The sequence below is a fragment of the Sorex fumeus genome, unplaced genomic scaffold (assembly GCF_029834395.1).
Source record: "Sorex fumeus unplaced genomic scaffold, SorFum_2.1 ptg000265l, whole genome shotgun sequence".
In the NCBI taxonomy this organism is placed as follows: Eukaryota; Metazoa; Chordata; class Mammalia; order Eulipotyphla; family Soricidae; genus Sorex; species Sorex fumeus.
Window position 1 is genome coordinate 23,041,716 of NW_026606322.1, and position 22,459 is coordinate 23,064,174.

At 35.2% G+C, this 22,459-nt stretch overlaps 1 protein-coding gene across 1 annotated transcript in view; it reads right to left on the bottom strand.

Moving 5' to 3' along the window:
* Positions 1 to 22,165, bottom strand: part of ZPLD1 (zona pellucida like domain containing 1) — a 37,241-nt gene extending 15,076 nt beyond the window's left edge. The window contains exons 1-4 of the mRNA XM_056109428.1: positions 22,060 to 22,165; positions 6,001 to 6,221; positions 2,542 to 2,723; positions 878 to 950 (exon numbers count right to left, since the gene is read on the bottom strand). Of these exons, the coding sequence (XP_055965403.1) occupies positions 878 to 950; positions 2,542 to 2,723; positions 6,001 to 6,221; positions 22,060 to 22,165 (582 nt within the window). The remainder of the gene's footprint in view (positions 1 to 877; positions 951 to 2,541; positions 2,724 to 6,000; positions 6,222 to 22,059) is intronic.
* Between the last annotated feature and the right edge of the window lie 294 nt (positions 22,166 to 22,459).

A 22,459-nucleotide genomic window follows, 5' to 3' on the forward strand; every position in this document is an offset into this window, starting at 1 on the left:
AAGAAAGCTTAGAAATGACAGAAAGGCAATCTTCATTTCAACACATATTAATTTGTTGTTTAGAATTCTGTAGTGTCAGACTACAAACTTATAAACATGATTTTTTTTAATGCCTTTGGAAAATGTCCTACTACAATATTTATAGCTCATTATATTCAAAGTATAAAGCACTGACTTTTAAATCAGTTGCATGAATTATAACTCAGTGCCATGATGACATGAATAATAATGCAAAAATCAGATTCATAATTTACAAAAATGTTGGTTGATAGATTGAAAAATTGATATTTAAATCAGGCATTTAAAATGTATGAATAAAAATTTTAATCAACATGAAAATATCATTTGGGGGATTAATGTTAGAGTTATAAATAGAAATCCATGTATTTTTCACATTTTGCTGCCACTGTCGATATTTACATGACAAAAGTTTAGGCAATACTGTGTAGACAACCCAAATTATTTTAGATGTGACAAAATTATCATCAGCTAAAAACACATAGAGAATATTAACACATTCTTCACTCAGAATACCTCTAATGGAAATATCTACATATCACAAAATATTACTTATACAATCTTAATGCTGAGTATAACTAAAATATACACTCATGTAGATATAGATAGACATTTGCAATAGTTATGCAGAATCACATTTATAACACAAAATCTAAATCTTTTGTCAAATTTCAGAAAACAAGGGCATTTTTAGTACAAATATGTTACTAACATACTAGAAAATAGTAGCAAAGATGGATAAATGTTACCAAAGTATGAGGCTGATGTGGTTTTTATTAGATTTTTATACAAAGGCCATTCACATAAATGACTCTTAGGAACAGTAAAAGAGAAAATAACATTTTCACCCATCACTTACATTATAAAGGAGCAAGTTCAAAGTGCTGACAAATGTACCGTTGTTCTCTCTCACAGAAATAGCAGCTGAAGATCTAAAATAGATTTAGAAAGGGGAAAAAACGTTGATGAGATTTTAAATGAAAAGTTTTCTTTGTACCTAAAGTTAGATCCAAGGTACTAAAACTCTTGAGCAGCCTTGGTACTTTTGACTAGGTTAGAAGTAGGCATATTGTTCTGAACAGAAAACTAATCAGAAAAATAAAAGAGAACTAAGTAAAATTATCAAAAAATATTTTTTTGTTTATAAAGGCATATTTTCCCATTTTATATTGTGTATACATACACACACACTCACTCACACACATGTATTTGATTTGAAGAAAGTTTTATTTCAGGAAATGCATCTGATGCAAATGCATTTTCATAGATACATTTTCAGAGTAGAAGCTTCATACAATGACTTTATTTTCTTTATTGCTGCACTATATTATGGTATGTAGTAGAAGTATGCTAAACATTTGTTGAACAAACTAATGAATTTCCATAAAAACTAAGACTCAGCAATGTGTCTAATGGGGAGGTGGGAAGGGACCAGTGAGAGACAATGACATTTGATAATCTATTGTACTCTATATATTTTTCATCTCAGGGTCTACTTTTCTTCTTTTCCATATAAAAAATATTGCTTTTGACCAGGTAGTATTCATCATTGTGCCATGATAACAGCTATAACTTTTTCTTCTTCATAGCAGGGTGGTGGTTGAGGGGAGGGGAGGCACTCCCAGGTGTGATTATGTCAGGATGTTCTCAGGAAACCACCACGGCTACAACTGGCTATGCTGAGATGAAGATGCCTGAAATATCATGGAATGAACCCAGGACTGTACACATGTAAGACTAATCAATATTGGTGCTAGAATTTTTTTCACATTGAAGTAATAGGTGACCTATATGGTGATTTGGATTTGAAAAAAAAAAACACCCCAGAGTTTCATTAAATCTGATCCTAAAGTTGGATAGGGAAGATGTTGCTAATGATTCAATATTATCAAACATGTTTGAAAAATCCAAATGACTTTGTGGATATAATCCTGTCTTGGAGGATGTGCTTTGGAAATTAGTGCACTTGTGATTATAAATCAATGGCTATAACCTCAATCACTTTGGAATCCTTTTAGCTCTGGGAGATGCCAAATTTTGGGTAACAATCAGCAACAGCAAGAGACTTGGAGATTTCAGATTGTGAAGTAGCAGAATTCCACAATGAGAGAGCACGCGATGGAAACTGAAACTATGTAGAACTGAACAGCAAACAGCATAGTGACTTAATGCTCTGCGAACTAGAAAGATGTCATTGTCTCCTGAACTACATGAGAACTTGGAAGAGAGTAAAGAGAACCCAAAGCTGACACCTCAATAATTTGAGCCAATATTTATTCAGTGAAAAATTAAGTCCCTTGGAAAGTTGATACGAGTCATAATAATTATAGGTGATAGAAAAATAGGTGGTAGATGGTAGAGAAACATATATTAGCCTTAATTGTATATAGTTTCCATTGCATTTGATTTGGCATATTGTCAACAAATACTGTTATCTTTATAAGTACATCAAGGACAAAATGTGGCTCAAACATAAGATAATATGAGAAAGCAACAACAAAATGGGAATTTAGGTTAACTTACGAGGCAAGCTGTGTATTATTAACCAAGTACTCCAATGGATAGACACAACTAAATTTGTAAAGAAGCCCAGGTAAATAGCTGATGATTGTTGGTGGGTCTGGAGTATCAATATACCCTGAAATATTTCCTATTTGCACTGAAGTTGCATTTCCATAGCCACTCACTCCAGGAAGTGTGGATACCTGTTAAAATGGTACATAAAATACAGTGATTAAATGGCTATGTATAAAGAAAGGCATTTCACAGAAAGCATAACATCAGACAACATCACTTCTAGGGTCTATTTTTCTCACTATAACCTGCATGCTTTTGAAAATACTCATAAATGATTGGGTATACCTTTTAACTAAATGGAACTTTACATTTATCAGAAATATTTTTCATAATTCATATTCATAAATAATAAGCGATCATTTGTCTGGTCCAATTCCAGTATCCTTATTGTTCTCGGGTCTTTTTGTGTATTTCCTATGCTTTCTTTCTCTCATTAATTTATCTTAGTACATCTTGCAGCCCATCTAGGTCTCGTCTTCCCTAGGACTTTCTCCTAAATCTCTCATATGTAATACCCAACATCATAGTAGGATTCATAAGCATCCTTTTTTTTTACTTAATAGTCCATTCAGTCACTGTCAGAGTTCTTTGTGTGTAGGAAAGAACTTTCAGTCTTGTTCACTCTTGCTGCTTTAGCACAGAACAGTGAGAGCCACATCTCAAGGCCCCATCCATAATAAATTTTGGAAAAATAAAATCCCCTATTATTTTAAAAGCTAATCTTCCCTGGGGCTAAAGCTATAGCACAGGGCTGGAGCGATAACACAGTGGTAGGGCATTTGCCTTGCACGTAGCTGGCTGGGCCAACCTGAGTTTGATTCCTCCACCCCTCTAGGAGAGCCCGGCAAGCTACCAAGACTACCTCGCCTGCATGGCAAAGCCTGGCAAGCTACCCATGAAATATTCGATATGCCAAACACAGTAACAACAGGTCTCACAATGGAGATGTTTCTGGTGCCTGCTCGAGCAAAATCGATGAACAACGGGAGGATAGTGCTATAGTGCAATCTTCCCTGAGTCTCCTATGATATATTGATATATTTTAATCCCTTCCAGAAAAATAGTTTATAGATGTGTTTCAGAAAAACTCATGAATTCCAAGACATTATGTAAAAATATTTCTCAGGGCCAGAGAGATAAGGTAGCTGGTAAAGTACTTGCCTTGCAGATGACTGACCCAGATTTGATCCCCTGCATGCATAAAGGTGGGCCGGAGCCATACCAGATGTCATCCCAGAGCACAGAACAGGAATAGGTCTTGAGCAAAGCTAAGTGTGTACCCCCAAAAGACAATTATCACTATCATTATGTATATATACACATATGTATATTTTCTAACATGTGCTTTTCTTAGTTCAGTTAGTTTTCACTGAACTCATCAATCAATGAAATTTTCAGAAGTAGCACTTTAGAAGTAATAAATAATGCTCTTGACTTTCATAATGCCATGGTTGGGGCTTCTTCCACCTTGGAAACTATCATATAGAATACAGTATATATAAGATATAATGGAGACCTAAAATATTTTTGTTTTTTGGGGGTCACACCTAGCAGTGATACTCTCAGCTCATCGCTCAAGAATTACTCCTCGCTGTGCTTAGGGGAATAAAAACAGTGCATGCATTCCAATCCAGTGAGCTATCTCTCCAGTCCTGTGATAAATTTTCAACAATAAAATTAAGTCTAAGCATGAACTTAAAAACATATAGGTAGAGCTGAGACAATAGTCCAATGAATTCACAAGCAGAGTGAGAATATTTATTAATAAAAACATTTTATTCTATTCCAATACACTGATTTATTGGTTATCTTATTTCCTCTCATGAAGAATTCTTAAAGCATAGTCCAAAGTTGCTCACACCTAAAGCAAAAGTGAAAAATAAGCAAATCTTCCTCTCTTCTCAACACTTGCCCTACTGACTCAATAAACATTCCTATTCTGCCTATATATATATACACATATATATGTACATACCCATTCTGATTAGATTTATAAAATAATATTTTATAGCAGTAATTCAGTTCTAAAACTTGTATAAAGTGTATAGGTGCTTTTTATGGCTTTTTGCCTTTTTTCCTGTGGTAGTAGGTGGAAAATCTAAAGAATAAAGCTTCCCCCCAAAAAGGTTTAGGGGTATACTGAAGAAGGAGGAGATTCTACTATTCTCCATGAAGGCTTCCCCTCCCAAGTAAATGAAGACTTATAATAATCAGCCTGCATCAATCTCCCTTAGGCCCAATTCATAATTTCTCTACACATAACTTGAAGAGATGAATAAATGTTTTTAATAAAAAGAGTCAATAATACCCCAAAGTGCAGACTTGGAAATGGTCATAGACATAATATTCTAACTGCCCTCTGGGAAAAAATAAGGAAGAATATTCAAAGAGACCTCTTTAGCCTGTCTCCCATTCCTCACCAAGTCTCAGATATTCCACCTTTATTATAACCAAGCCTTCCCAGTAACACCAAAGACTAATTTATGAAGTGCAAACATCAATTTCTCCTTCCTCGTTGGACTAAGTGATTACGCTCATTGTATATCATTTTGTCTTTGCTAGGAGTTACCAGTAAGATTCTATTTAGTGAGCAAAATGAAAACTAGTACCAGATGAATTTTAGATAATAAATATCCCCCAAATCACAACATCTTTATTTTGATTAATTTTAATTCCAGGGTCAGTCAATTCTTTGCAGTTCTGGTTTTGGATGTGTAATGTATTGATAAATACATAAATGTAGACTGGTGTTCACACAAAAAAATGGAAATATTTGAAACAGTAGTTTTGCTATTCATAGGAATTAGAGAGACTATGCTACTGGGATTTCATGAATAATACTTGATAAATAAACATTTTTAATTTCAAAGACAGTTACACACAGTAAAAATTTCACACCAGAAGTGCTGACAGCCTTTTACAAAACAGTAATGAGAATCCTTCCAGAGTAGACACAAAATCTAGAACATTTTGAATTTCCCATTGTCCATTTCATTTTTCTTTCTGAATGAGGTCACTAAGAAGTCATAGTCCAAAAATCCATTGCCAAATTAACTAGGAAAAAAATAAATGTGTATCAAGACACTTCCAAAAGTAACATGAAGAAGGTAATGATACCTTGTAAAAAAATATCCACTAGTGTCACTCACACAAAAATAGTGTTATTTAGTGGAGAATGGACAATCTAGGGCCCTTAACTGCTGACTCTAATAAACAGGAACATTATAGAGAAAATAAAATTATAGGTTGTGAGATAAGCCTTAAAAAAATACAAAGGCAAATGACTTCTTCCATTTTATTGGGTTTCTTTCTTGAGAGATAAATTAAGCTTCTGATTATTTCACAAAATGGAGAGATTTCTTAGTTATGATCCAAACATAACACACAGTTTCACACTAATCTTACCACTAAGTTGTTTCCACAGCCCTCCAAGGTGCTGAGATTGATGATAAAAATGACCACTGCAGGAAAGGTGTTGTTATTGATGAATCCCCTGCAGTGGGAATCCCCATGCCTTCCATTCAGAGCTAGATCTGTTTCAGAATAACCAGAGAAAAGGACTGTGCAAAAATTAATCTTCATTGTAATGGCCTGCACCCCACAGTAGACATTGATGTCTCTTTCAGCTGAAATAAAAATAAATATTTAAAAAAATAGGTCAAAGCGCACAATAAAGGGAACAAGAAATGTTAACATCCCCAATGTATTTATTGACCTCATCAGTGTAACTCATTCCACTAGCTGAGTACTCCATAATCCATGTGTAAACCATAAGGAAAGTAGTTACTTAGGAGACTAGGGAGATTATAGTTTATCTCTGTTTCCTTCTGGTCTATTTCCTTTCAATGTGCAGTAAATTGTAGTTGAGTATACTGTCAAAGATTAGAAAGTTGAGTGGGAAAAATCATCTTACTGAATAAATTCTGAATTAGAGATATTAAATTATTCAGATTACTTGTCTAGTATAGTAAAAATTGTACAAAAGATGCATTTTTCCAAGTATACAGAAAAAACTATTAAAATTTATCCTGAGCTTGGCTCATATGCCACCCTAGCGCAGGTGCTGCTTGTGCACATATGGCTGAGTACGTGTGGAACCCAAGCACATGTGTCGCCTGCATCTCCCCTCTTGAGGTGTCTTTCATGTTAAATATGTGTAGGGCTCTCTCCATCCTTGGAGAAGCCCGGGTTCTCTCTTGAGCACGTTACTCTCCACTCTCTCCCACATTCTCTCTTCCTCCTTCCCTCAAAACCTCCAAATAAAATCTTTTTACTTCAAAAACAAATTCATCCTGAGCCATATTGTTGAGCACTTAAGTATTTCATAATCCATTTTATCACAAAAAAGAGTCAAAATCATGCACTGGAATAAATTTCATTTCATTTTGTCTTTATAAAATAACATCATAGATAAAGAGAATGAAAAAGCTACTGTGCAAATATTACAAGCAGAAATGCATAGAAAAATTTTCTTATGATTAGCACTCAGTCAAATTAGTGGATTAGGCATAAAAATTCAAAGCACAAATTGCTTTATTTCAGATTTCTATGAGTCATTCTGTGAGTGACAAATGAAGTCACCTCTGCAAAGGTAAGAACACAGCGCCACTTGTAGCATAAACATGCACAACACACAGTAATTCTCTAAGTCTCTAGTTATTTTTCTACATGCAAAGAAACAAATAAAGGTAAAAAGGTAAAGGCCCTCCCGTTGATCGTCGATTTGCTCGAGCGGGCCCAGTAACGTCTCCATTGGAGACTTTGTTGTTACTGTGTTTGGCATATCGAATACTCTCGGTAGCTTGCCAGGCTCTCCGAGAGGGGCGGAAGAAAAGAAACAAATATATTTATAAAATAAATAATTTGGTAGGTAAATAATTTCCCAGTGGAAGAATTTTTCCCCCTTAATTTTGGGCTGGAGAGATAGCACAGCTGTAGGGCATTTGCCTTGTGCGTGGCTGGCCTGGCAGAGCCAGGTTCAATTCTTCCGCCCCTCTTGGAGAGCCCAGCAAGCTACCGAGAGTATTTCACCCACATGGCTACCCGTGACGTATTCAGTATGCCAAACACAGTAACAAGTCTCACAATGGAGATGTTACTGGACCTGCTTGAGCAAATCGATGAACAACGGGAGGACAGTGTGCCAATTTGGGGCCACACACAGAGGTGCTTGGGGCCTCAGGTAGAGATAGCACAGCTGGTAGGGCGTTTGCTTTGCACGGCGCCCAGCTGATAGGCCCAGGTTTGATTCCTCCGCCCTTCTTGGAGAGCCCAGCAAGCTACGAAGAGTACCTCGCCCGTATGGCAAAAGCCTGTCAAGCTACCCGTGACGTATTCGATATGCCAAACACAAAAACACCAAGTCTCACAATGGAGACGTTACTGGGCCCACTCAAGCAAATCAATGAACAATGGGAGGACAGTGACAGTGACACTTTTGGCAGAGTTCAGGGGACGATATAGGGTGTCAGGGATTGAACTCAGGTAAACTGCATGAAAAGCTAGTACCTTTCCAGCTCTACTATCTTTTCAACCCCAAGACCATTTTACTTTTACTGGTTTTGGGAATTACTTTGGGTTATGATCCTTTTATGACCCCTGCATTGAAAAATAAATAAATAAATCCTAATCTCAGTGCCTTAGATCATGGCCCTTTTTTCAGAACCAGAGTCATTGCAATACAATGCTTAGGTGTCATACTAGACTTGGGTGGGTCTCTAATCCAGTATGACTGATGTCCTTGTAAGAAGAATGTCATGTTAAGGAAAAGGGGTAAAAGAATGTCCATTAAGAGAGAGATTAGAATAGCTAATCTGTTAGATTAATCAATTAATAGCTATTCTGTTAGATTAAAGAATCTACAAACCACAGGATGCCAAAGATTGACATCAAGGCACCAAAAGCAAGGAAGGGTTGGGAAGAATTCTACCCAGAGTATCAACTCTCAGAGGGAATTTGCCCTGTTGACACCTTCATTTGAACTTCTGGTCTCCAGAGTTCTGTCATAACCAAGTTTCAAGTCACCTTATTTTATGGTACTTTGCTACAGAGTGTAGAAATTTAAGCCAGGAACGTTACTGCATTTTCACTCTGTTAAGTACTTAGATAAAGAATCTGAAATATTTTCAATATGTGTGAACAAACAGAAATCTATTAAACAATTTAGAGAAAGGATTCTGACATTTTTAAGAAGAACAAATGAAAGCAAAATAAACGTAATTTGGTAAACAAATAGGATATTCACGTAAGTAATACATGCATGTATTACTGTTGTTCAACACAGAATTAATTTTCTTACTAACACGATTCTAATCTAAGTGTAAAGTAATCAGCATTTGGGGTAGTAGAATATTTTTTGTTCTATTGTGATTTTTTATTACTAAAAAGGTGTTATAAAAGTGAATAGTTCAGGATGGAAATTTCTATTTGGTTATAAGTTTACACTCATTACAAAAAAAGTAAAGGCCCTCCCATTGATCATCAATTTGCTCGAGCGGGCCCAGTAACGTCTCCATTGGAGACTTTTGTTGTTACTGTGTCTGGCATATCGAATACTCTCGGTAGCTTGCCGGGCTCTCCGAGAGGGGCGGAGGAATCAAACTCGGGTCGGCCATGTTGGCTGTGTGCAAGGCAAACGCCCTACCCGCTGTGCTATCGCTCCAGCCCATACAAAAAAAAGAAGTAAAATTATTTGTATTGACTAAATATGGAAAATATTTTTTCATGGCCAAAGGGCAAATACTAATACTAGTTGTTGTAGAGAACAAAAAAAATTCACTTTATTAGTGGATAGTTTATATGGATCCATCATAAAGTACATTTTGCTAGCAGAGAAAATAATAAACACTCAAAATTGGGAGACTATCTTTACTTACATTCAATAATGCTGTTTAAATGCAACCACATCTTTGTTATTCTTAAAATTTAAACACATTACATTTTTATTAAAATAACATTTATTTATAAGACTATGTACATGGATGAGTGGAACAATTTCACAGCTCTTCAAACTATGTTAGCACACTATTTCAAAAGTACTAGTGTCTTTAAAATGATAACTTTTATTTAATAATAGAGTTCATTTTGATAAATGATTTTTCAGTACATATCAACTTTCAAAAATATCTTAAATTTATTGATTTTTCTCCTACATAGTAGATCTTGACTTAAGCTACTCTTACTTTTATTCCTAGAATATTTTCTTAGCTTCCAAAAGAGTTCCTTTATTTTCTCCCCTGGTTCCCTCTAGTTATGAATCTTTTAAGATATGAATCTAATCATATCGCCTTTTTGTTAAACTCTTCAACAACTACTCATTTCACCAAGGTCCGTGTCTGTTTTTAATTAACTATTTTATTGATGCCCTGATGTTTTCACAGATCTTGATATATTATGTACAAATTACCAAAGCACAAACTACTTTGTTTTTTAATTTTAAATTTCTTTCAGTTTGGGGACAACACTCAGTGGTAGTCAGAGCTTCTTCCTGGCTCAGCTTTTAGGAATAATCCTGACAGGGTTTGGGTGACCAAATGAGGTGTTAGGGATCAAACCCAAGTAAGCTGTGTACAAGCAAGCACCCTACCTGCTGGACTCTCTCCACAGTCCACTACTTTGTAACATCCACAGACACTGAATTCACAACTAAGTTATGAGATACATGATAGTGCCTTTCCCAATAGCTAGTATTATATTTTAAATATGCTCCTTTCCTGAAATCATTATTTTTCCTGTCTACATCTGTGTTACAAACATATTCCTATAGCTCTCAGAAATTGTTACTATAGGCTAATTGTAAAAAGAAGCACACAATCAGAAAAGAGAGGAAATAGTAAAAGTTTAAATAATTCACATTATCTAGAACATCAAATTATATTTGATAAAGTTTGAATTCTAGTGCAGTATTGAGTTAAAAGCAGAAATATTAACATTATACACATTGCACATATAATGTACTGCTGTGTAAAGGAAAATTATTTTTCAGTCTGAATCCAAATAACATATTGTCTAAAGTTCAGCAACATATAATCATGAAGATATGTTGAGCCATTCACCACTCCAAAAAATATTACACACACACACAGATACACACACACACCAGAAGCAGTTTGGAACCATTCCTATCATTAATAAACAATTTATATCCTATTCTTAAACAAACCATCCAGTGGTCTTTTGCATAATAATGCTGAATAAAGCACACTTGACTGTGCTTGAGGCTTGTCTGATTGGTGGGGGATAATGTTCAGCCAGAACTGTTTGAACTGGAGTTCTTTGTTTCTAGGGTTGGTATTTTTAGCTGAGCAGTGATAGCTGTAGTACCTTTCCTTAGATGCTTTTAAAACACTCTGGAGGACAAGTGTTCTGATAAGCCTAGAGCACTGCCTCGCCCTGAAATAGAGAAGCTGAAAATACAAGTTGTGAGATAACTGAGAGCCTTTAGCTGGACCAAGTTAGACCACTTTGACTGGTCCAGCTCACTAAATTCTTAGGGTCTGCCAACCCAGTCACGGCTGGCAATCTTAAACTACAAAGGCAGAAGCTAAAGCCACATTGAAAACACACACATGCTCAGAAAAGGGTGAATTTTTTATCTGAAATGTCCATTTGCAAACTAAGGTTGAAAATATCTTTTTTTTTTTGTTTTGAGGGGGGGAGGGAGTTGAGGGAGGTTCAGCCACATCGGATAATTCTCAGGGATTACACCTGGCTTTGTGCTCAGGGACCGTGGACCTTATACTCTGTTCTATCTCTGTGTCTCATGCAAATCTCTTAAACTCAGACACTGAGAGTAAGGTGGCTAAAGAACTGATACACTTTCTTGGCATTGTCTTTCCTCCATTACTTTACAAGTCCTATCATAAATGAATTCGAAGTCCAAATATTGAGTCAGGTTCTTGACATCACTGAGGTCTGTTGCCGGCTTTGCCTGCTCATTCTCATCTCTCTTCTCCTTCCACCCTTATGATCTACAATTGCTTCAAATAAAATTTTTTTTGTTTGTTTCTGGGCCACACCAAGCAGAACACGGGATTTACTCCTGGGTCTGCACTCAGAAATCGCTCATTATGGGACTCCAGGAACCATATGTGGTGATAGAACCAAACTCAACTGACTTCATGCAAAGCAAGCACCCTACCCCAATGTACTGCTACACTTTTTGAAAGTCTAGTACAGTGTATACAGTGTATACAAGGACTTTAATCAGCGCCCTTTCTTCTACTTGAAATGCTTCTTCTACCTTCAGTTCTTGTCAGATTAACTCCTCTTCCCTTCAGATCACATTTAGTTGTCCTTTCCCAACAATTCCCAATCAAATGCTGCTTTATTACTTAAAATCAAATATTTATTTGCATAGTTGTTTCCTAAATAAACTGAAAGTGAGAAGTAGGGAGCTTTTTTATATTTAAGGATATATTCCAAAAGATAATTGATACATAATAAATCACAGAAAATATTTAAATATATTACATCAAGGATTCACAGAACAATGTTACTTATTCTCAAATACACAGCAGTCAAAAAAAAAGAAGACAGATGATACCTACATTGACAAAAATATTGGGAAGAGAGAATTGAAGTGGAATAGAAAACTAGTCTCATCCAAATCATCTCTAAGAAGAACATTCTGGGCTTTGTGGAGTAGATAAGTACTGAGCTGATTTTGAAATAACAGTAAGAACTAATTACGTAAGGAAAAAAAATTGGTCTAGGGAGATTGTTCAAGGTTTGGAGTACATGCTTTGCATATGAGAGCCTCCTGAATCCTATCCCTAGAACTTCATGTTCCCGGAATACGTCACTCGGGAGTAGTCTCTTAAGGACTATCAGATGGAACCAAAGCCAAAGCAAACAAGCAAAAGAGTGGCAAAGTGAAAATACAAAGAAAAGAACACGAATAAAGACATAGTGTGTAAAGTGCTCAAGACAGGTGGTCAATTGGATAGTTTGTTTCTATTAGAATTTTCATGCAGAGTATATGGCAGGGAGTGAAGTACAGTGGAAAATGTGGCAAAGGGATGATCACAGGAAACATTTAAGCACAGAAAGATCTCCCAGGGAATAACAAAGTACCTGCCTTAATTCCAAATAAAGTTCTTAGTATTAGAGAGCTCAACAAAAACTTGCATAACGCCCGGTGTAATACAGAACCTGTATATTGAATTACTTGACATATCATAAATACATTGGAGAGAATACTTATTGATAAACATGCCACAGTGGAGAAAGATTATTCTATTTGATTTAAAACAGCGAAGGGCCTTAACTTCATCTTTTGAGAGGAATTAATTCATGCTCAGGGTAGCATACAAAGGCAGTGGCAGTTCTGTTCTTTCTACTTTTTGCTTTATAGCTGAAGACTTGTAACCTCTGCAGTGGAGGTGAATTTGCTACAAACATCCCACTTGAAGAAATAGCAAATTAAAGACTTTTTGCAGGATAAGAAAAGAGATCTGTTCAAATACATCTTAACCTAGTTTTCTAAAGATGTTTCACTGTCCCTTCCAAGGAACATATTTTTCCCAGTTGTAGATACTAAAGTCATCTATTTAGCACGTTTTCATTTGTGAGACTGGGAGAGGAAAAATGATGCTGCAAGTTGCCAAAGGTCAATTTCTGCCAAAAATAGAGCTTTATTTTCAGAGTTATGAAATATTTGCTCTCAACAACTAAATTTTTTGGACGTTATTGTTTAGTCTGTGACTCAAATTGCAGCATCACTTTAAACAATACTCTGTAGTATTAAACAGCCGAATAAGAACCAGCTAAAGACAAGAAAAAAAATGAGAAGCAAATGTTTTCTAATATTTGATTTTTTGTTGTTGTTCAATGTTTATATATAGTATTTTTAAATGGATCTTCTTACAAAGTTTATTTGCAATTTTATTGCCAGAATACGATTTCTATCAATATTTTAACCAATTTCTTTTTCAAAGGAATAAAATAAAATATAGTACTCAATTAAATTCAGGGTTTAAAAAATAAGGAAGAAATGTTCTGCACTCCTCCACCAGGCTTTAGGTTTTCCTGTTTAGTATTTTCTAAAATTATGCAAATAATAACTAATCTGTCATTCTGTCAGTGATCTTTCTCATAATGTACAAAAATATGTTCCGATTTGGGTTACCATAAAATACAGTTGCCATGTAAGTGGAGTAATGAGGAGATCTATTCATTTTTGTGAATCAAAAACTTTGCTTTCTTTTTTTTACCAACAATGAAGTTACCAAAATACTGAATTACTCTCTTACCTTCTGCATGCATATTTTCACAATATCATTTGCATCTCTATCATGCATATATCTTAATATTCTTTTTTCTCAATAAGTTTGCATTTAGCTTGATTAAATTGAAAAGAATACAGTTGAGGCAGAAAATACCTCAATTTTGATAGTTTGAATATTTTTTTGTCATAAGACCCTAATGCTTAAGAATTTTGAAAACTACTTCCTGGCTTGCTCTACAAGTCCATGTTCCCTGAATATGCACCTAACTTGCTTGTCTCCATGTGTCTTTGCTTGCTTATTGTAACTCAGGTGAAGACTATGTTCTCTCTTGAGCATATATATATTTCTCTTTTTTTCCTTTTTACCTCTTTCTAAACATGTGTTTGTTCAGTAAAAAGTACCTAATTCACTAAAACAATTAAAATAAAAATAAAAAATATTTTCTAATAATTACTGGTAAAATTTCAATTCTTCAAATAATTTTCATACATATTCCAATAGTATTAGCAAATATATCATTTCTCAAAATCTGGACTGTGGACTTGCACTTCAGCATAGCAGTTCAAAATGTTTCTTTACCATTGATGGAAAAAGTGAAAATCTGGATTAGAAGAGCAATTCTTGAGGTCAGTTTTAATGTGAATGAAGAGTGAGAGGCATGGCATTTGAACAAATAAAATCAATACCAGCATTCCGAGTTGAAGAGGGTTGTAGAACTTATTAACAAAATATTAAAAAAAAGATATTTACTTGTTGTGTTGTGTCTCTGTGCTAGTTTCTAAAGGTAAAAACATTTATAAGAGTCCTTTAGTTCAAGGAGCTCGTGGCTGAGTAGCACAGACAGAGGAAACCTAACAACAATGCAGGATGTAATTGTATGATAAAATTTTGTATACAATAGTATATACACAACTATGTCTTGGAAAAGTAGAGGTGTTTGGAAAGAATTGTCCAGAAAAAAAAGAGAAATTATTTACTCCATTTTTAAAAGACTTAAGTACAAGTACAAGAGCATTCAAGCAGAAATGTAGAACAGGTAATTGGAAATATGAGTTTAATCTTTAGAGAATTTGAAGTGAGGAAAACAAATTTTCTGAAAAGCAAATATGCAACCAATTATAAAAATATTGATATATGTGAGGCCCATGAGTACAATACAATACAAAGAGATATACACTGAGAACATAAAAGGAATATCTAAGTTGTTCCTTAAAATAATCAGAACATTTTTCCAATATGACCCACATCAACTTAACTCCAAGGCTTCTACTGTAGTGCTTAGTTAATATGCGGAAGTTGATATTTGCTTTCCATTATGCTACAAAGTCTTTAAAAACTCTCAATTTTCCCAGAAGGCCAAAAAATGCACTAAGGAAAATTTGGTTAGAATACACTTAATTAAAGAATTTCACAAAAATTGTTTTTATAATATTTAAATATCAAGTTCTTTATATGGACAATATGAACATAATTGATAAGGTTTCATCTTGACTGTCCTTCTAGAACTTGTATTGTTTGCCTTTACTGCTAACTGCCTGAAATAATTACTGTTTTCAGAGTTTCAGGCAAACATTAAAGTCCTTAATGTCAGTTATTTTCTAACTTCTAATTGATAAAATCCAACCCATTAAATAATATAGAATTAATGATTTTTTGGGCTATTTGTTTACATAGTTAACCTTCAAATCCATTATTCTTGTCAACAAATATCTTTCCTCATTATTAATAATAAAATTTTTAATCATTTTCCTTTAAACAGTGATAGATTTCCCAAACCTTGTTGTCAGAAGCTGCAAACAAATGCATGCCAGTCTGCTGGGTAGGCGTTAACACTCAATTATGCAATCATGCAAAGCAAGCATGATGATATGACTACAGGCTCTAACCAGAGCTTCCAAGTGATATTCTGTGTTGTAAGTCTCTTATGCAACTGACCTGCATGATTAGATCTACTACATATGCTGAGTAGAGGGGAGCCCCAAAACAGATTGATTGTGGTGGGTTTAAGCACTTCTACCAAATATCTATGTGTATGATGTACTATGAAGGAGAGTGAAGTCTAGATTTAAAAAAAAAGGGATAAGCAGGGGCTGGAGTGATAGCACAACAGGTAGGGCATTTGCCTTGCACGTGGCTAACCCGGGTTTTATTCCTGGCATCTCATATGGTTCCCCAAGCACCACCAGGAGTAGTACCTGAGTAAATGAGCCAGGAGTAACCCCTGTGCATTGCTGGGTTACAACCCCCCAAAAAAGAAAAAAAATAATAAATAAAAAAGAGATATAAGAAAGAGACAGAGAGACAGAGACTGAGAGAAACATACAAAAGAATTGTTTTAATTCTTCAGGTAAGGAAGGGAGGAATGTCTGACTCCCTTCCTTACCTGAAGAATTAACTGGGTTTCAGTCTCTGTGAGAGAAGATTTATGAATGGCTTTCGGAGACCATGCTCCAGTAGGTGTACTTTTGTGCTCAGTTGTCAAGAATTGGGACTAAGATGTCCTGTCTCCACACATCCACCCCTTTCTTTGTTTAAATTTTGTTCACTTCTTTTACTCTTGGCTCATACTAGCTATTCTTACTGGTTTCTCATGAACATAATTCTGACCCCACAGCCATCACCAATTTCCCTGTCTACCTCCCCACTCCTTCTCACATGCTTCACAACACAATTGTGTGTATGAGTCCCACCATTAAGCTATCTTGAGAGTTTTGTTGCTGTCTCACTGTGTATCTTTAAGTGCTGCGTATAAGAGATTCTTTATATTTTCCCTTTTATTCTGACTTCATAGCACAGCGGTAGGGCGTTTGCCTTGCACGCAGCCAACATGGCCAACCCGAGTTCGATTCCTCCGCTCCTCTCGGAGAGCCCGGCAAGCTATCGAGAGTATCTCGCCCTCACGGCAGAGCCTGGCAAGCTCCCCGTGACGTATTCGATATGCCAGACACAGTAACAACAAAGTCTCCAATGGAGACGTTACTGGGCCCGCTCGAGCAAATCGATGATCAACGGGAGGGCCTTTACTTTTACTTTACTATTCTGACTTCATTTAGCATGATGTTCTTCAGTTCTATTCATTCTTCAAAAATTGCATGATTTTGTTCTTTCATACAGCTGCATTGTGTATATATAGCATACCTTCTTGATCCATTCATTGGTAGCTGGGCGTCTGGGTTATTTCATATCTTAGCTATTATTCTAAGTTCAGTGATGAAATTATTATTTAAACCAGTATTCTTCCACATTTTTATACCTTCAACGTGACTTGTGACCTATGTATCTGTCCATAGACTGGTAGTTATAACCACTGAAGTACAACAGAGATTTTCAAACTTTCTACACTGAGGACAAGCACAGGGTTCATGGACCAGCTATTGAAGACCACTACTTGAAATCAGAAGTTCTCAAACATTTCTATTTATTTATTTATTTATTTATTTATTTATTTAAATAGTTTGGTAGCCATACCTTGCAGTGTTCAGAGATTATGACTACCTCTGTGCTCAGGAGTCACTCCTGGCAATGGTGAGGAAATCATATGCAGTTCTAGGGATTCAACAGGGGTTGGCAGTGTGCAAGGCAAGTTCCATAATCATTGTACAATCTCACCTATCCTTCAACTTTCTTTCTTATTTGAACCACCCAGGGTGGCTTTTAAATAGTTGACATCTTTCTAATATGCCTAACAACACAGTTGAAAACGAGGCCACAGCTGTGCCAATTACACCAGAATCATCTCTGAAGGGGGGATCCAGGTTTCAGTATTTTGAATTCATGGGATTTCAATGTGCTGTTCTCTTTGAGAAACACTGCCTGAAGTGATGGTAAGTTACTCTCTGGAGGACCCGAGCATGCGGCCTCAAGAGGTGATATTATGTCTGAGGCACTCTGAAATCATTGGTGATGCAAGATGGGAGAACTTGGGTGTTCTAAGCAGACAGATATCCTTGCAGTTCAGATGAAGTATTCCTGACAATTTGAGTTCACTTGTATCTTAATAATAGTTTTGTTTTAAAATGATAATACAAAAGGGGGGGTCATTTCTGTACATTAAAGAGCGCATAGCTTGGTAGTAGCAAAGAAATCTCAGCTAGAAATAACTTATTTCCTGGACACTTATAGATATTTCAAAACTAATTTATGCAATTTTAGAAGATTAGAAGAGTAATTTGTATGTCATTTCCATGGCTAGCTCTGTATAATGAATGCAGTAATATTCAAGTACTCCATAAACTCAAATTTGCTTAGAGAACAGATGCTACATTATTGTTTTAAGTCGTTTTCTTAAAAGTTACTTTTCCTCTTAACAAGTTTTTATGCAATACTGAGCTTGGGTGCTATGAGAACAAGAAGTCCTAAAGGGGTATTGATATTTCATCTTCACAGAATTCCAGCAGCTGATGAGCAATTTAAAGTGAATTAGGAGAGAGTTCTTCTTTCGATACTGAACAGGTTCTGAGGGGGACCTCAGTTTTCCACATCTGTTTCTCGTTAGCAATGGCAAGCTGTTGTTTCTCATATTGTAGCAAATCCATATGTAGTCTGAGGCAAACGTTGCAGCTTATAAAGTAATACTTCCTATTAGGCATTGTTTAGAACAAGAAAAGTTTGGTCATCTTTATGAAGCAAGTAAAGAAAAACAAAAAATTTAGGGCTCAAGTAATTGACATAAAGGTCAAGGAAGCATGTGGAAGCCTGGGTTAGAATCCCATTCTTTCATGGTCCTCTAAGTATATCTAGGAGTGACACCCCGGAATACTGCCAGATGTGACTTCCAAACCCAAAAAGAAAAAAAGCAAAACAAACAAACAACAGCAACAACAAAAACAACAGTCAAATAGAGTTTACAAGAATAGAGGGAATTTAAAAGAAAAAAATAAAGTCCTGAAATAAGGAACTTAAATATCAAAATACAATGATATGGACTCTGAATTTCTCAGTCACTGAAATTTGCTAGCTAATTGCTCCTCTCCCTGTTGCATTTTATCACTGCAGATTAATCAGGCTGTGATCAGCACAACTGCCTGGATCAGTTCTTATGCCTCATCTGTTCTAGCAATTGCAGTCACAGGTGCAAATCAAAAAACAAGCATCCTTCTGACAACTTGGAGACTAAAACAGTAGTATGATATAGAAATCTAGGAGAACTGGCCTTTCCTATTACTTAGTGGACTAGAATGTATTCTCTGGGGTAATTATTTCATGTTCCTCTCATTGTTATGGGACACAGCAGTGCAGAGGTTGACCGAAGCCTAACACAAGAACAGACAGTTCGTTTAGGTTAACTCACTCAATTCTATCAATTAAATGAGTGATCTTCTAACTTCCTGAGTAACAATTGTATTCACTTAAATATTTATAGGCAGTACAGGAAAGTATTTCCTTAGTTGAGCAAGTCTGAAAAGGCTAAATAAATGTCTTTTTCATATGCTATTTTCTTACTATATGACTTCTAATGTAGTACTTTCCATTGTGATTTGACATTTATACTTCATTTTAAAGTTAACGTTCATATTTTATTTTAAGGAAACATGGTTTGATGGCAAGAATCCTAGTTTTATATATAACAATTTCCAGCTTTAAAATATTGGAACACTTCAATCCTACAGTTTCCCATCTTTTAAAATGAGAATTAAAATGGATGTAAGGAGCTTTTTGGGTAGGAATAAGAGAGAATTATGCAATGTATGTAGACTCACTTAACAGAACCTGTTTTACTCTTCTTTATTATTATTATTTTACAGAAAATATAAGGTGTCAAGATAAGTAACTGACTCACATATACCACAGACACCAAAGTTCAGCATAGGGAAGTGTCAGCCTCAACATGTCTAATGCCATAAACTTAATTTATCCTTAATTGTGCATTTCTTAATAAGGACCTTTTCAGGGGCCTAAATGTTTTGGCTTATTTACTCTCTTATTTGCTATCGCCTTCTCTCCCAAAAGGGGCTAAGTTCAAAAGATATTCTTTAATTACAGAAACAAAAATATTTATCTATGTTTCACTCTGGTAAACCAATTCCTTGGCACTCTAACTTAACGCTCCTTCCATTTGAACAACTATTTTTAGAGCTATTTTTTAGACTACAAAAGAGTTAACTATTTTTAAAATAAAGTAATACCTCTTTAAATTTAAAATGAATTAGACCATGGTAATTCCCTTGGCTCAAGAATAAATGCCATAAAAATTTTTAAAAGATAGTTCTAATGTCAGGAAGCAGTGAAGGTCAGATAGGGTGAGATGATTACTCTTCTCATTATTAACGTTGCTTTGCATTTAGATAGAGCCTCTCTTTTGTCAGACTCATTCTCATTCTAACCCATTACTTGGTTTCTGAGCAGTTCCTGGGATTCCTCATGATATGAAGGTGATCCTGATGTCAAAGAGAAGCTTCATATCAAGAGGGTAGTAAACAATTAACCTTTAGGCTTTATTTTCTCCCTTGTTGTCTTTTACTAACAACCTGCAAATATGTGCTGAAAAACCATATCAACTTGAAAGGTATCTTGAGACTTCTAATGTATCTAAACTGTAGATTTAATATACATCTTAATTTCATCAATGTTTCTTTATATGTGCACACACGTATGTCAAATTGGGAAGTCTGGATATTTGTTGTCTATGGTGGACAATATTATGAATGCTAACATGTAAACAAAGAAACCATAATTAAAAATAAGAAACTTATTTCTGCCCTTTGAAAATAAGAGACAACTTGTTTTCCTGTTTTCTCAGAGCATTTTTAATTTAGAAATCTTGCAAATGCAAGTACATTTTCCTGTCCTCAGAATATGTGTAAATTCCCTTGAAAACTAGAGAGATTCTTTTCACCTTCCTGATTTGGGTCTTTCTCAAAGACCTGGAATCCATCTGCTTTAAATGTAAACAGAAGGATAAATAGCATCCTGTCTCTCAGTGACTGTGGACCGTGGTGGTCTAACTTCAGAGAAAATCTTGTTACAAATTGCAATAATATCTCCTTTCATAAAATGCATTAATTTTTCCGTTAGATGAAGTCAATTCTCTAACACAGATGCTAACCCCAATTTCCAAGTAAATTTTGAATGAGTTATAGTTGAAAAATGTTTTTGTCAAATCTTCCTATTTGTTGACTAGCTATTGTTTATCTTAAAATCACATTTAACAGTTGCATCTATTTTATAAAGTGAAAAAATGATCACTGATGAGTGTTCTTTTTAATCTTTCTGCTTGCTTATATTTGAAAATTTCCTTAATAAACAATTTTTCAAAACATGCATTGTTCTATTTAAGATCATTCATAATACGGCCTCTGAATAGTTTCTAGACTGATTTTTACATTTCTTACATCATACCTTACTAAATTTGCCAAGAGCTTAGTTACTAGATCTCAGTTCATTAAGATATTGTTTCACATTCAGACCCTTATTCTGGGAAAAGTTAGATCACCTCTCTTCAGATAAATTAAAAAATCACATAGACTGCATAACTTTTGCTATATGCTGCTCTATGATTACTCTCTGCAAGTAGACACTTACCTTAGAATACTCCAAATGTATGAGTATTGTTTGGTTTGAAGTATATAGAACATAGCAGAATGTATTTCAATTGACATGGCATATTTGGTAAAGTGGTTTTAGATTGTTTAATTTCTATTTCATGAATGTTTCATTGTGGTTCTATTTCATTGATCTAGAATTATGAACACTTAAATGAAACATTGACTGACTTCTCAGAGTACAGATTTCAGGAGCCGGTTGGACATGTCCATCAATACATCAAATATCATGTCTGTCACAATATTGGTTTATTACTATGAAATGCATTCTAAAATGCAGACTAAAAATAATCTCTTCGTACTTTGGTCATGACCAACGATTCATAAAAATAATATTTTAGGACAATGCATAATATTTTAAAAACATTTTATTAAGCATTATTTCTAAATAAACCTATTACCTTATAAGTAGTTTTGGAAGTCCAAATTAACTTAGAGGGGGAAAAAACTGGCATTAATTAGGCATCATTCAACTAATTTTGAATGAAATTAGTGTCGCTTACAATTTTATCACCCACCAGCCAATATTTTTTACATCTGTGAGTGGCCATTATAACAATGGCTATTTGTTAATATCTATCTAATATAGAAGGCTATTCGTCCATATTTTATTTATATATATTTCAATGATCTCCTAGCCAAACATAATGACTCTTTCTAGATACAATTAGAAAAAAGATTAGGTTCAGACTTACCAGGAAATCTACTGTGGAGGTTGGCATCACAATTGTAGCTATTGAACTGAGCAGACCCTGGAAGCACTCTAATAGTTAGAATCAGCAGCAACCATATTTGTTCCATTGCAAACCTGAAAAAGAGTTACATGGGATGTAAACATCAAGGCCTTCACTCTTGCTTGCTATACAAACTAAGTCTGATTTCTACTCAATGTTAGGTAGCACTATAGCACTGTCCTCCCGTTGTTCATCAATTTGCTCGAGTGGGCCCAGTAAGGTCTCCATTGTGAGACTTGTTCTGTGTTTGGCATATTGAATACGTCACGAGGAGCTTGCCAGGCTTTGCTGTGTGGGCAAGATACTCTCGGTAGCTTGCCAGGCTCTCCAAGAGGGGTGAAGGAATCAAACCCGGGTCGGC